Raw genomic sequence first — 16523 nt, 5'->3', positions numbered from 1 at the left:
TGACTACCAATTTGGAGGACTACTGTTTTGATTTTGATATAACTAAATTTGATTGGTTTTCGAAAGGTTTTCTCTTCCTCCCCCCTCACCCTCTACCCCCAGTTTATAATTATGATGTCAGTTGTAAATTGTTTTTTTCGAGTATAAAAAGGGTAAACAGAAAAATTGAGAGATAGTATTAAGAAAACAGCCAATTCGAATTGTTTCGGAATCGGCTCGAGGGACTAAGTCTATTGACTTTTCTTCATCCTATAATATAAGTTTATTCCTAAATTTTTAAGCTTATTACAATAAGATTTCTTTAAGAGAGAGAGAAAAGAATTGCTTAAATTATTAAGTTAGGGTTATAAGTCAACGTGATAACTTATATCCTGGGTATAATTTACTAAACTTCAATAACTTTGACTTGATAAAGTAGGTAATATATGTTTCCATCTAAGTATACAAAAAATGCTTCAATCTTTCAATAACTTTATTTAAATTACATTGATTGTGAGTTGAATTTACAGGGTATTCCACCCAACGATATAAACGAATTAATTTCTCATTGTTTAAATGATGTCGCATACTTAAATTATGCCTTTTCACAATCAATGTAATTTAAATAAAGTTATTGAAAGATTGAAGCATTTTTTTTGTATACTTAGATGGAATCATATATTACCCTACTTTATCAAGTCAAAGTTATTGAAGTTTAGTAAATTATATCCTTCGCATCCTTAAATTATGCCTTTTCACAATCAATGTAATTTAAATAAAGTTATTGAAAGATTGAAGCATTTTTTGTATACTTAGATGGAATCATATATTACCTACTTTATCAAGTCAAAGTTATTGAAGTTTAGTAAATTATACCCAGGATATAAGTTATCATGTTGACTTATAACCCTAACTTAATAATTTAAGCAATTCTTTTCTCTCTCTCTTAAAGAAATCTTATTGTAATAAGCTTAAAAATTTAGGAATAAACTTATATTATAGGATGAAGAAAAGTCAATAGACATTTATTTGTAAATTATTCGCAATTTTATTAATTTATTTATTTATTTATAAAACGAACTACAGTTCGGTCTCTGGGAGGCTTAGGGTAATGACAGCATCCCATGAAATCGAACGCTGAGCACTCCTCCCGTCGACTGCTTCTCTTCGACCCTCTTCTTCCACAGTACGTACAACGGAGATGGGGCGGGAACTCCTTTATAAGATGCCCGGGGATGTGTTTGGTATAGACATTACCATGTCGAAAAATTACACCCATTTGATAATGCGCGCACTCTCGACCCCAGCAAAAGAACAGTCCTCCACCTCTTACAGCCAATTCTTCCGTACATTCGCCGCAGTGAAAACAAATCATAGATTCGGTTGTCGTACCGACGTACTCATTTCCCGAGGCCAAAGTTATGGAAATAGGATCCATTACTATAAAATTAGTAAGAATGAATGATTTAATATAATATATATATATACAAAGTTTAGAATTTACAATTGACGTATTTCTACGTACTTAGTCCCTCGAGCCGATTCCGAAACAATTCGAATTGGCTGTTTTCTTAATACTATCTCTCAATTTTTCTGTTTACCCTTTTTATACTCGAAAAAAACAATTTACAACTGACATCATAATTATAAACTGGGGGCGGGGGGTGAGGGGGGTGGAAGAGAAAACCTTTCGAAAACCAATCAAATTTAGTTATATCAAAATCAAATCCAAATTGGTAGTCAACCCAAAAATAAGTAATTAAAAATTTAAACTATATTCAAATTTTCCTAATGAATCATTATCGAACATAGGGCTCTAGAAATCGTTATCATACTCGTATCTTATTAAACGGTACAGATGTTTGTGAAACAATTTTGGTCAGGGACACTTTACGTGTTTCACTTTATCGATTTAAAATCATAGTTTTAAGCAAAATCGTAAAACTAAGTACTTACTTTCTTAATTACAAGTACGCTAGGACGTCGATCGTAAATTGCTTAGCTTTATCAACTAATCTTCACTATAACAAGATCTGTTTACAAGAATACTTCATAGATTATCTTAAGTAGCGTATCTAAAGAATTTTAAATCGAGTTAAACGCTATAAAAGGAATTTTTTCGTAAAACTTGTCATTTGTGTTTGAAACTTCTTTACTCGTTAGAATATTTTTTTAATATTTGTCTTTAATATTTATCCATAATGGAAATTCCTCAGCAAATTCTGAAATTCGTAAGATTAACGAAATATGCATGCGCGCCTACTCGAGAAACACCTGGCTCTGCAGGTCTTGATTTATGTAGTGCATATAACTATGTTGTAGCCCCCATGGCAAGAGAGCTAATAAATACTGATTTAAGTGTAGTTATACCTGATTTCTGCTACGGACGTATTGGTAATATTATATATATATATATATATATATATATATATATATATATATATATATATATATATATATATATATATATATATATATATATATTTATTTAACGAATACCATGTTTTATATTTATTTATTTATTTCTACCCCCTCGTTCGGGTCTTTCCGTAAATCCGTAAAACATGGTATTGATGTTTTAGCAGGTGTGATAGATAAAGATTACACTGGTACAATAGGGGTTGTCTTGATTAATCACGGGAAAAACGCATTTAAAATCTTCAGAGGCGAACGAATAGCTCATCTTATCTGCGAATGTATTTCGATGCCAGTTCCTATGGAATGCCTTGTGAGTTAAATTGATATGTTCCACCCTCCAAAATTATTATTATTATTATTTCAATTTTCCTGTTTTGGATTGTATTAGCAAATTGAAGAAGATACAGAAAGAGGATCGAGAGGCTTCTGTTCTACAGATATTTGAAATAAATATTTAATGTGTATTTTTTTTTCATCCATATTCCTAATAATAATAAAACATGAAAATGGTTCGTATTTTGTTTATTGTTTAGAAAATTACAGTATGTCTCCCAACAGTAATTGTAAATGTTTTATATCGTTCAAACAATAATTCATTAGAGAATATATTTCAAAGGGGCAATTCCCACAGAATTTTTCTAAAAAGAGGTTTTCCAAAGGCTTAGAATAGTCGTTTGAGAGACGGAATCCACTGTATAGTTCTAAAAAGCCACAGGGATTCTCTCTCCTCTCCAAAGGTTTGAAAACACTATAGAAAGTTCTGAATTTTTGTTCGAGAACTTCATACATTGTGGTGATGGATGAATGATTTTGCCGAAGTACGGAAAGTTGCTCATCAATTCTGGGTTTGCACTGATCGAACGCAATTACCTGGGGTACGCTAAGCGTCAAACTCCCAGTTAAACACATTTCATCTAGCAAATACTTTTGACTAAATGGTTGCAGAATCCAATTAAACTCTCCGCCTGTCGACGTTACGCGAAAGTAATGGTTGTAACAGCAATCCGAATACTGCTCAATAGTAGGCGTTGGTAGAGTAATTCGTATTCCTGTTTGTGACCCCAGAGCGTCAATGACATAGGACCATTTTTCAGTAAGACAATCCCAAGATTGAATTGAGACAACGATACTATTGACACCGTTTGTTAAGTACACGGCTGGGGCACCATCAAAAATTGAAGCTGTAACTCCAAAACCAGAGTGTCACTTCAGAGTAAGACATACTTTTTTAAAAAATAAAAAAAATCATTAAATAATGAAACGAACTGTAAGAAATTAAATATAATACACACCTTTCGCGAACTTATAATCCATAAGAAATATATTTATTTATTTGATTAAAGCTATATATATATATATATATATATATATATATATATATATATGTTTGTTTGTTTTTTATCCCTTTGCAGATTTTCATGTAGCGGATTTCAGGAATGGAATGGTTTTATAGGACTTAAATGACCCTCTTTTATACGAGATGAGAAGTATGTGGGCGCTTAAAAAATTAGATACCACTAATGATTATTTCGCTGTATACTTAAGTTATTTCTAAAAAAATATTAAAATCAACTTAAGTACCCCTGTACTACCTTCTTTGTTTTCGAATTTCAGATAGCAAAACAACACTTAAGTTGAATTCCTTTTATTAAAATTGATACTTTAATATGGTTAGAAGTATATAAATTAAACAAGAAGTGTACCCACTTAGCTTAATTTGAGCCCTTCCAATGCATCCATAAAGTTTACGAAGCAGACGATGGTAAAAATAGAGGCCACCATTGAGAATAGAGGATTGAAAAAGTAGAGTGCTAAGCTCAGTAAACATTTATTTGGGTTTTGTCCTATATGAATTTTCACGTTTTCAGAGGGATTAAACATTTTAAACTAATTTTAAAAGTCGCGTTACTTCATTTTCTTCGCGATTTATATTTTAAAGGTTATTTTTTATTGTCATGGTCTTTTATTTTGAATTGAATTTAACCCTGTATTTAGCGTTATTTCTAAGTAATATCTATAAAGAAGTTGAAGCCTTGGTTGTTAATGTGGAAGTTGAAACTAATTGATAGTCGTCATGAAAATTGAGTCATATTTACACAAACTTCCAGAGAAAAATATATTTCACCAAACATATTGATTAAGTCTTCTATCTTATTTTCAGCCTTTAACCGAACTTTAAACCGAAATGTTGATTGGTCTAGGTCTGTAACTCTTGTAGAGGTCAACAAAGCATATGCGTATCTAAGCGAAGCGAAGCGTATAAATAGTCTTTGCTCTCCCTCTAACCTCTTAAACGCACCGTGTAATGTAGCGAAACGCAGTTTTTTCTAACACTCAAAACCTATAATCAAACTAACTTGCAAACCCTCAATTGGCAATATTTTATAAATTCGATTTATCTGTAAAAGTTTTATTTTAACATTTCTAATATCAAATGGTTTACAATATTTTATTAATTAGCTTTATCGGTTCGCTGTAGTCGCGTTACCATGTTATCTGCGTCCGTGCGAAACGGAAATCAAACGAAATTACCTGGCGAGCGAAAATTATAATTAGTGCACTTCTTGTATTATTTATATACTTTTGCTATGATACATTTGATTATAAAAATTTATAAATTACCAAACCCCTCCTCCCACCTCTCCCCGTTTTTAAGTACCAAATGAAGTTATTATTTCAAGTGATTTCTGATTTGGCATAAATATAGGAGCGAACATTCTACATTTTTACATTCTTCGTAATTACGAGCAAGTTTAAGGGCTAAATATTAGCTATGGAAAATAACGTGGATATGCGTGTAACTAAAGCAGTTCTTAGGTTTTCTTTTAAGCCTGATATGCCAACCGAAAAACAATTTTCGTTTAGAACGTTAGAAATAATGTTAAGAAAATATAAAAACTGGTATTTACGTGAATTGAACCTGCAAGAGGACGAAGGTTACATCGACTTCCATCTAGCTACCCATGTCGTCATTGAGAAGATTTTTCAAAGATTGGGCCCTCACTCAAGGGAATACATTAACGTAAGCTTGAAATTTGTTTTGATCTAATTATTATTATTATTATTATTCGATTCAAAACTTTGATTATACAACATAAAAACTTGCGGAGACTAAAGCGTTAGTAAGTTAGTGTATGTATGTATGTACGATAGTGGATATATGAGACAGTGATAAATTGAACTAGTGAATAGAAGGTATGGATTATCGTTTAGCTTATTATTTTGATTTCTTTACTTTATAGATCGAGAGACGTATTGTAGGGGTCTCGGACGAGGACGAGGAAAAAGTTAATGCAATGCTAAATGTTTTTTTACACGGCGATTTACCCAACGCTGAATAAAACAAAGCATCTTCATCTTCGGTGAAACGGGTACCGACTCCCAAAATTGAAATTAAGGCAAAAAAAATGAAAAAAAATCTGTATAAAAATAAAATAAATAAATTTATTTTGATCCGAATATAGTGAAATATTTATTCGTTGAAGAATCTAGCGACATCTGGCCTGTACAAAGATACACAGGGCAGCATGGATCTGACAACAAACGCCGGATTCATAAAACGTCAGGCTCTAGCAGCTGAATCAAAAGAAATTGAACTTTACGGAAACATTTTTGCGATATTTTTTTGATTAACGGTGTACAACTTAAAGTTTCTCTAACTAGAAAAAAACAATGATTTGACCCTATTTAGCGACACTCTTGACGCGTAAAGTTGAAATTATGCCTAAATTTTACTACCCCCTCAACAAGGTTTATTACATAGTAATTCCAAATATCCCTTTACCCGTACCGAGATTAAAATAACTTTTAGGACTTGAAGTTTCGATTATCTCAAGTGTTATTTAATCTCTAGATATACGACCCAGCGTTCTTTTAGTTCCTGGACCCCCTCGTGGAGAGACACGTAGCACGATTCTTTTATTTCCTATCCAACAATAATCATTTCAGTATATATCTGCAATTGCTAAAATAGTGTATTCTACCGAGTTAATAGTCTCTAAGATTTCCTCTAGTGGGAACCCCGAAACAGGATTAATTTTTATCAAAGTTGTATCAGAAGTAAGCTCAATGTATTTTCAGCTATTCTAATTTGCCTAATTTAACACGTGACGATTTTTTAGCGCCAACCAATGAGCAGTAACCAGGTAAATTAACGATAGGGTGCGAACAGATTTGATATTCTCTAAGATAATCTCGTACCATTGTCATTTCTTTTAAACGTTCCAATTGCGAATAAGTTACTGTAGTTAAGGAAAGGGTAGGGTCTTGGGTATCAGTTAAATCTATTATTTCCATTTCTGGAGAATCGGGTAAAGTTACTAAGGGTACTTCTGGGAGCTCGTTATCAGTTATATCAATCAATTAAGGGGAGTCGATTATAATCATTTCAGGGTATCAACTAAATTAATTTCTGGGTATTGTACACCTTTCATTTCATTTTAATGCCAATTTACTTTGAAAATTGTCAACGTGGTATTTCCAAAACTCTCCGTCGAGTAGCAAAGGGTTTTTTTTCCAAATACTCAAGTGGGTTAATATCTGGCGTCAATCATTAGAGGCAGTTTAAAATGTCAGAGAGAGAGAGAGAGAGAGAGAGAGAGAGAGAGAGAGAGAGAGAGAGAGAGAGAGAGAGAGAGAGAGAGAGAGAGAGAGAGAGAGAGAGAGAGAGAGAGAGAGACAGCCAATAGAATTTGAGGGTTATTTGAAGTTTAGATCACGTGATGAATTATTCTCAACAAGATAGGTATAAATTAATCTTACACGCGTCATTTCTCTTCGGCACATTGACGAGTAAAGACCTGCTGACGGATCGCTCAGTCTTTTCTACAGCTCGACAAAGGATTTCTACCCGTAAAGTAAGTAACTATTTTTTCTTGGTAATAGACTATATTTTTAGACATATTTAAAACAATTTGCATATTGAAAAAAGCGTTTATATTGAGAATTTTAGCGTAGAAATTTAACCATATTGATAAAATTAGGTTTAGTAGACTTAGGGGTAAATGTAGACTTAGAGAATGTATCATTTGAAACTATAGAACGTATTTGGTCTAGATCAGCTATGGACATTGAAGTGTATCGACTTGAAACGTTTCGTCACTGGAAAAATCCGCACGTCACTAAGGAGCAACTAGCGAAGGCTGGATTCTACTATATTCAGCGGGGCGATGAAGTACGATGTTACAAATGCCATGTCGTATTAGAAGGATGGAAATCAGGAGACGTACCAGAACTTGAACATGTTAGATTCTTTCCAAACTGTCCGGCTAGGGATAATTCACCATCGAAAAAAAAGTACCTTTCGCTAGAATGGGACATTCCCCCGACGCCAAAAGCAACTACGGTCTCTGACAAAAGCTTCTCACCTGTACCTGAAGAAGAAGAAGACGTTTGTGACTGTCCCTCGGATGTCAGACGATACTGCTGCTAAACACTACAAATACGTGAGTTAGAACTTTTAATTAAATTAAGTTGCAGGAGATCGTTTCACCCCATTTAAATGCCTGTAAACTTAACTACTTTAATTTGTTTTAATTGTGTAATGTACAAGATAACCATCTAATGGAATATCTGATAGTACCTACTAACATGTAAAACAAAGTTCTAAAATAAAAAATTAAATGTAAATAACTTGTTTTTATTGCCTAGAGATTAGAAATTAAGGAGTTCGGAAGCGATAAGCAAACGGGTAAAAATCTAATCTCCAGATATCTGCACGAGCAAAACTAATTTTGGAGAATGGGGATGGGGGAAAGCAACCGGTGAACGAGAGAAAGTATCCAGTGAATGGGGGTGGGGGAAAGCAGCTGGTGAACGGGAGAGATAATCTGGTGATTAGAAATTCTGGTGATTAAGGGAGGAACGGGGGAAAGGAGCGGGTGAACGAGAGAGATAATCTGGTGATTAGAAATTCTGGTGATTAAGGGAGGAACGGGAGAGGCGCGGGGTGAACGAAAAACTGGTGATTAGAAATTCTGGTGATTAAGGGAGGAACGGGGGAGCGGGTGAACGAGAATCTGGTGATTAGAAATTCTGGTGATTAAGGGAGGAACGGGAGAGGCGCGGGTGAACGGCGGGAGGAACGGGTGAACGGCGGGAGCCAAGCTACAGCTTTGTGTCCTTCTGGTGATTGAGAATGAAATTCTCAATCACCAGCTGGACATCCCTTTCTCTCAAACGCCACTTTGAGAGTTAAACAAATTGTAAATCTGTTATGAACATTTCTCAATTTATTGTGTTTTTAAACTCATGCAGGTTAAGTCTTATAAGTGCTCTTTTTCTATCCACAATATTAAAGAAATAAGCTGTTAATTGTATGATAAATCTGTTAAATTACGCGTTAACGTAGAAAAGTTCATAATAAAAGAGCGGAAAAAAGTTAAACCCTAAGAAATTATAAATAATAATATACCTTACGAAATACTCGGACCAATAGGTCTTCGAGCACAATATTAAAAAACGAAACTCGGAACAAATAGATATTCGAATCAAAGTGGGAAATCAGTTGACAAAACCACACTTCACTTTCACGAACAAAGGCTTGTAAGTTAATTCGTGTTATTTGGTATCTCTTAATGTTCCGCATTTTTTAAAAAGCAGTAAATTAACATTATTCACTTTATGGATTTTTTAAACCAGGAAATTTTCTTCGTTTAAAATGGTTGGGTTAAATCTAATCATAATTTAAGTTAAAAAAAATTTAATAATGGACAATTTGTAAAAAATTCTACACAAAAAATTGACAGTGAAAACATTAAACCAAAAAGTAAAATAAAAAGAACGAATTTAACGTCTTGAATTGTGAGTTCTTTGAATGAATCCTGTAAATCTTGAAATGTTATGCGTTCCCATTTATATTTAGACTTCTCGTTGGCAAATACCACAATTTCAGCTTCAAAAATTCTCAATAAACTACAAAATTCAAAAACAAAGTTAAGATGCTATTGTACAATATATTAAAATGATCATCCGCCAAAGAAGGGACAGATGGTGAATAGACGTGTACAAATTTTTAAATAAATCTTTACAGGGTGTTTCAAAAGGTTATGCAAAATTTTTTAAGGAGCTGTAGGCGGTGAGTTGAGAAGTATGCCTGTATTTTCTTTATTTTTCTACAATGAGTTAAAAGAGCGCCAGAGAGTTTCAGAGTGTGGACTACTAGCCCCTGGCGGTAGGCTGCAACAAGCAAAAAACCAAGCCGCAGGGAATTCGAACAAAAAGGTATTACCGTTGAATAGCTTGAATCAAATTTAAAATATTTTTAAAAGATACAATGTCGGATTAAACAAAAGGCTGAGTAGGCCTATAGTCCAGGAACTGGTCAAAAAGTAGGGGCCCCGAGAGTAAGTTTAGAGTGGCCTCTAATTATGTTTAAGTCTAGAGACCTGGGTGGTAGTTGATCCACTACCGAATTATTCATATCAGCCTTCAGTACGATCGGATGCATCTGCTTTAGCAATTTTGATTTTACGAGTTGATTGCATTTAATTTCGTAGGATAAAGTTAAACCAACTGCAATGTGTTATAATAAAACCGAAAAATCATCATTTGATTCACCGTAAACATTTTAATTCAGTCATTGGAGTGTTTCTTGGTCGTAAATTTTGTTTGAATATAACTATGAATTAAAATGACCAATTCTACAATTTATTTTAGGATCAAATTACCGGGATGTAAAAACGATTCGGGTTTAACATGGCCACATTTTTGGCTTAGCTCAGTCTAAGTCCTTATGGAGTAAAATACGTACCCCACGTTGATGATTTCCATGCAGGATGAAGAGATATTCTCAGAAAACGGGATGGTCAGCAACCTTTCGGTAACTATTCGTTTTCCGACATAAACCTTGTCTTTTTTCGGGTCAAACTTGTTAAACATGTCATTCCGCGTATTAAATGTGTAAAAGAACGGATCGAAAAGAAGAGCGACGAACGGACGATTGACGTAAATTCATATCCCGCATTAAATTAGCATACACTTTTGCCCATAAACATGATAAAATGTAAGAATTTAATTGTACCTGGCGTGTTAATTTAAATGAAGTAATTCTCTAACTTATTTAATTCTTTTGTAACCGGAAAAAAGGTACTCTTGCATATATTTATTCGTTTACTTTTAATTTGTTATTGTAACCTAAAATTTCAAGTATTTGTCTTATCATTAATTTATTTCACTTGAAAATTTTGTAACTCTAAACTTGTAACCTAAGAATTGAAATGTTAACATTTTGAAGAATTTTTAATTGTAAAGACATAGTTCTATTTATTCATCGGCACTATTTTGTAAAACTAACTATGTTTTGCCTATAACAAAGCCTTTTTATACTCGCTCTCTCTTGCTCGTTTTATTAAGTTCACGCTTTTTAACGCTCCCGTTTTTTTTTAGTTTATTGTGCCGTATAGGCCCAATTTTTGTTTATTTCCGGTTCGTAAGGGCCCCATCTAACTTCTGTTATACGTTTATTCCCGAATACACCGATTTTTTTGGGTTTAGGACCGTTTTCCAAAACGGTACCTTCGCCTGAAAAGTCGACTTCTACCCAGGCTTGGATATGACCCGAATAACGATCACATGCAATGAATCTGATGGCGTTAGTTGGTTTAAACCTCCGGCAGCCACTCCTGTCTCCAAACATCCTCCAGGCCTAACAATTCTTTCAAAATCGAAGCGTCAATCTCCAGCCCCGCAAAATTCAACGCCTTTCAAGAAACAATCAATCGCCCAACCAGTCCCTCCCAAAATTCTTTCGCAAAAATCAGCATCTTCATATTCCAGCGTAGTCTCTGATACCGACCTTGCTGACTTCCTTGATTCGGACTATGTTCAAAATTATTCAAGCGCCGCTCCACTTCCTGATTCTTCAGTTGTTAGCCTTTTCGACTCTATGTATCGCTCAAAATTCCTATTCTCGACCACGTTCGCCAACAAACCAATTCTCCAGTCGCTCTTCTGAAACCACTTGAAGGCATTCGAAAAAACGATGCCAACTACCGCAAGAGCCCGCTTTCTAGACTATCAAAACAAGCAAACTATCAATGGGAACGAAAAATTATGCAAGCTTTGAAAAATGAATCTGAATCGTGTCATTAATTCTTTTAAATGATTTCATGTAACCGTTTTATATTTATATTTTTATTTTATCTGTATTGTAGTAGAAATTCCCTGTTTTCATTTTATTTTTTATCTAAATCGATATCAGTCTTTTTGTAATTAATTAACCCTTACTTTAATCGTACTACGTATTTATGTAACATTGCAAAATTCGATATATTGTTCATTTTTGTATTCATCCACATTTGTTAATCTTATTTGATCCTGCTAAATAAAGCATGTTTATACTCTCTCTATCACTCTATCTTTCTAAATACTTGTTGGTATTTTCTATACTGTTTTGTGGCACAATAAACCGTTATTCAATTCAATTCAATTCAAATATATATATATATATATATATATATATATATTTGAATTGAATTGAATTGAATAACGGTTTATTGTGCCACAAAACAGTATAGAAAATACCAACAAGTTGTAACACATGTAAACTTAAGATAACCTAATACACAGAAAAAAAAATAAAAATGGTGATACAGAGTAAAAGGTGCCTATGTAGGCCAGAGTCTTAAAAATTATATTACATATGTCTGAGACAATGAGAACTAAAAACGTTTACAATTTTACGTTTTTGTTTTGGATTATCTTTGAATCAAATATATCGTTGAGGGCTCCATAGCTATTATAATTTTTGATAATACGACTGGTGGATTTGCTACATAGTTTAGTTACATAAAAAATACTATTCTTTCTAGTTGTACGACTCGAACAGTTTAGAGAGAATTTTTCTAAAATTTCGGGACAGTCTAGTTTATTTTGAATGATCCGATTTAACAATTTTATGTCATTTTTTATGAAACACGTGGTAACAAGGTCAAGATTGTTTTTAATTAAAAAATCATTATAATTAAAGTTTAGCCCATATAATGAGATGTAAAGGTAATAAAACTTCTTTTGAATATTTTCTAATGTTTTCACAGTACTGTCACAAGCATTAGTATAAAGAACACAACCATACAACATCGTCGACTTAACTAGGGACTTATATAAAGTCATAAGACATTTGGAGGAATTGAGTAAGCGAGATATTTTATACGAACATCCTAAAATTTTATGACACCTTACAAGAACCCTTTCAATATGGTCGTTATAGAGTAGTTTATAATCAAAATTAAAACCCAAGTCCTTTATTTTACAATCGCGCTTTAAAATTACGTCATTTAATTCATACGGAAATAAAATAGGATTCGTTTTTCTCGAAAATGACAAGACAATGGTTTTCTTCTCGTTAAATGGGATGTTGTTTACACTGCACCATTTATTTAAATTTTCCAGGTCTTTTTGAAGGTTTAAACAGTCGGTTGTCGTTTTAATATTTTTAAAAAGTTTGTGATCGTCTGCGAATTGTAGTAAATTCGACTTTTCTATAATAGAAGGAATGTCGAATGTATAAATGTTAAAAAACAACGGTCCCAAGGAGGACCCCTGAGGAATACCACACGAAGCTTTATAATTTACGTTAGTTATTTCACCGTTACATTTTAAATAATTAGTACGACAGGAAAGATAGCTCCTGCACCAATCTAGTAAATATCCTGATATGCCGTGATAATGCAATTTCTGTAACAATCGTGGGTGCGACACTCGGTCAAAAGCCTTAGAAAGATCCACAAAAATAGTGTCAACTTGACCTCGGGACTATACTATTGGTTCGATGTAGTTGGTGAAAGATAATAGGTTAGTATCCACAGACCTCCCCTTTACGAATCCGTGTTGGCAGACCGGCATAAAAACTTTAAACCAATTATAAATGTGGAATTGTGCTGTATAATCAAAGACCATACTCAGAGAGTTTAATACAGTTATTAGTCGAAAATTATTTGGGTCACCGCTAAACCCACTTTTAAATATTGGGGAAATTACCCCGTTTTTCCATTTATCGGGAAATATACCGCTACACAACGATAAGTTAAATATGTAAAGTAATGGTGTTATTAAGATGTCTCTGCAACCTTTAATTATGAAGTGGGATTCCATCTAGACCTGATGTTATGGTTGGTTTTAGTTTGTTGATTGAATTTTTAATGTCGTCGTCTGTTATTTTTAGTTTAAAAAAATTATTTGGGGTGAGGTCGTTTGCGACCTCTGGAATAAATGGAGAAGAGTTATCGGTAGCAATCCCAGAAAAAGTCTTGGCGAAAGCCATAGCTATTTCCGAGTTGTCGGTAATAAATGAACCATCGTTTGTTAGTGTTATAGACTTCTTAGTATTAGTTTTAGTATTATTAACAAAATTCCAAAATTTCTTTGGGTCTCTGTTAATAGATTCACCAATTGTTGTCAAGTAATCTGATTTGTCACGTTTTATTAAGCGCTTAGTAAGTGAACGTTGTAAATTATAGCGAGTGGTATTGTATTCGGAGGGTAAGCGTTTCATTTTCCTATGGAAATATTTTTTATTTTTTAGGGCTTTTTTTAATTCCATGGAAAACCAAGTAGGGAAGGTCTGTTTAGGTTTGGTAAAACTTCGATAAGTAGCAATATTTAATGGCTTAGGAATGTTCCGGTCTATAGCTGATATCAAGGCACTAGTTAGAAGATCGACGGCCTGGTTGACCTCGTTCGTACTAAGTACGGGCGTCCAATCAGTAGAGGAAACCTCTTTATAAAGTTCAAGATAGTTGCCTTTTTTAAACAAGTAAGGGAGTTTAGGTTTTGTTGAGTTATAATTTATTTCTAAACTTTTAAAAAGTGTAATACGAATAGATGGATGATATTTATCTTCTTTTACCATGTAAGCAGACGATTGGAGCATACTTAGATTATTGTTTGTAAAGCAAAGATCTAAATAATTGCCCTCGAAGTTTTTGATCTTGTTAATTTGTCGAAGGTTACAAAATTGAGATAATTCAAGAATTATTTCAGATTTCTTTTTAATATAGAAAGAACAATTAGAATTGTCTAGTCTTTCCCAGTCTACTCCACGCAAATTGAAGTCACCGAGAAATATTATGTCTCCATTAAATGTTGCTAATTTTAATTTTATAAGATCGCTTAGTTCTTGGTAACGATCAACAGAGGTCGTTGGCGATAAATAAATATTTCCCAGTAACAGCTTCGATTTAGGGTGAAGGCCAATCTCAACCCAAACTGCGTCAAAGTCGGCCTCCATATCACATCGGCGAGTACAGTAAATGCCTTCGTTAACTGCGATTAAAGCGCCACCACCAGAGTTGTCGCGATCATGCCTAAATACATCATAGCTATCTGGAAAGTAGTTTGAATTAAAATGACGTTCATTATTAAAATTTTTTTCTGTGATGCAATATATTGGCCAGTTTGTAGAAATAACATTCTCAAAAAAATCTTCGGCCTTTGTACAAAGACCTCGTACATTTTGTTAAAATATATTTGTATATGTAAGTAGGATGTACCAGCATCTTTGGCACTTTTCAATGTAGAGGTAGAAAGGGGGTCGGCACCGGAAGTCCCCGCTTCCTTCCCCCTTCCGGCAGGTGGCGCGGCGGGGTCGGCATTTTCCTCCCCATCGAGGTCATTGACCTCCGCAGAGTGGCGCGCGCTGATTGGCTGGCGCGGCGGGTGTACTGCGCGCTGATTGCTGGCGCGGCGCGTGTACTGCGCGCTAATTGGCTGGCGTGAAATTGTTCAAAATGGCGCCGATTGGTTGGCGTTTTGGCGCGAAAAGAGGTCAGTACTCCTTTAAAGGAATTCCCAGGCTCGCTATACTCGGGCATTGTTAAAGTGGTGACAGGTTTGATTGATTGAGCAGGTGTAGAAATAACTTAGCGGCGCAAATACCTTTAGCGACAATACCGAGAGAAAAACCTATTAATTATGTCATCGAATTAAATTGAGTCGCGCATTCGCTGGAAATGCGTTAGTGAACAATCCTTTCGCATAGTCATGGTAGAACCGGTTCATTCCGCTTTCGTTAAGTAATTAATCATTTTGACAAATTTAATACACCTGTCACGCGATTATTTTGATCCTCCCCCCACCCCTTACCTTGCGAGTATAAAAGAAACCGCGCAACGGTCAATTTCGCATAAGTGACGAACACCGCCCTCACTATCCCCGACGACCAATCAGCAAGATGGTAATTATGTTTTTGAAATTTTTTTAAGCGAGATTAGTTTTTAATCTCTATATGTCTTAGGCAGCCCGAGACGACATTAAGCTCGATTATGACACTCCCCCAACAGCACCAGTGAAGTTGCCCGAAGTATACGCTAGAAAATCAAAAGTCGGCGAAGTAATTAAAAAAAATAAACCTCGACAATTATTCGCTGTGAAAGGGGCTAACCAAGACCAAGAAAAATTAACAAAGAATACCACTTGGCACGATATTGTATTAGAATTCTCCGAGCTCGGAGATTGGGGCGTTAAAATAACGACCTTTGACCAAAAAATATATATAGATATAAGGCGTTACGCCACGCACGTAGCATCCAGTCTTCCGCAACCGACTAAACAGGGTGTATGCGTTAAACTAGAATCAGGACCCCAGCTTAAAGCAGCCTTGAAGACGTCAAGGACCTAGACGCCGTTTACCTAATTGAGGGTGATAAATTAGAAATTCGCCATAGCCAGGCCACCGGTCACACTTGCTTGACCAAAAATTCTGGTTCCTCATTTGCAAAATCGCTGACCCTATACGACAGAAGAGACATTCACGACGTCCTGCGGTTATTGAGGGAAGTGACTCAACGCTACGACGATATTCGTAAATTACAATGACTCAAGAAGCCCCTCTCGATTTAAGTACCAGGTTTCGACCTGAGAACTATTATTCGGTTACTAAAATTATCTCTCGGACTTCCAAAAAATACAAATGTAAAACTTTAGAATTCAAGTGCGAGTTCAAAAACTTGGACGATCTCAACCACGCGCGAATAGAAACCCAATTAAACGAAATTTTCCAATCCCTATTAAACGAAATAAGCAATGAAAATCAGGGTTACAGTCGTATCAGAATAGCGGTCAGTTCGGACGAACTCGAAGAGCCCATTAATTTCCAATTTATGAATCTAAACGAGTTGACGGCCGATAGA

At 34.6% G+C, this 16523-nt stretch overlaps 1 protein-coding gene across 2 annotated transcripts; it reads left to right on the top strand.

The window, feature by feature from the left end:
• The first annotated feature begins 7172 nt into the window (after positions 1-7172).
• On the top strand, positions 7173-7931 carry LOC149923318 (death-associated inhibitor of apoptosis 2-like). Of its 2 annotated transcripts, none has more exons than XM_090161558.1 (2): positions 7173-7253; positions 7458-7931. In XM_090161558.1, the coding sequence occupies exon 2, from the start codon at positions 7460-7462 to the stop codon at positions 7826-7828; it is 369 nt and encodes a 122-aa protein (XP_090017684.1). In that variant the 5' UTR covers positions 7173-7253; positions 7458-7459; the 3' UTR covers positions 7829-7931. The 2 variants fall into 2 exon arrangements, with proteins under 2 accessions (XP_090017684.1, XP_090017683.1); XM_090161557.1 differs by having other exon boundaries at positions 7453-7931.
• Positions 7932-16523: the final 8592 nt, after the last annotated feature.

Source organism: Leiobunum rupestre, chromosome 10 (assembly GCF_980474605.1).
Source record: "Leiobunum rupestre chromosome 10, qqLeiRupe1.1.hap1, whole genome shotgun sequence".
Classification (NCBI taxonomy): domain Eukaryota; kingdom Metazoa; phylum Arthropoda; class Arachnida; order Opiliones; family Sclerosomatidae; genus Leiobunum; species Leiobunum rupestre.
This window is presented reverse-complemented; position numbering and strand designations above follow the sequence as displayed.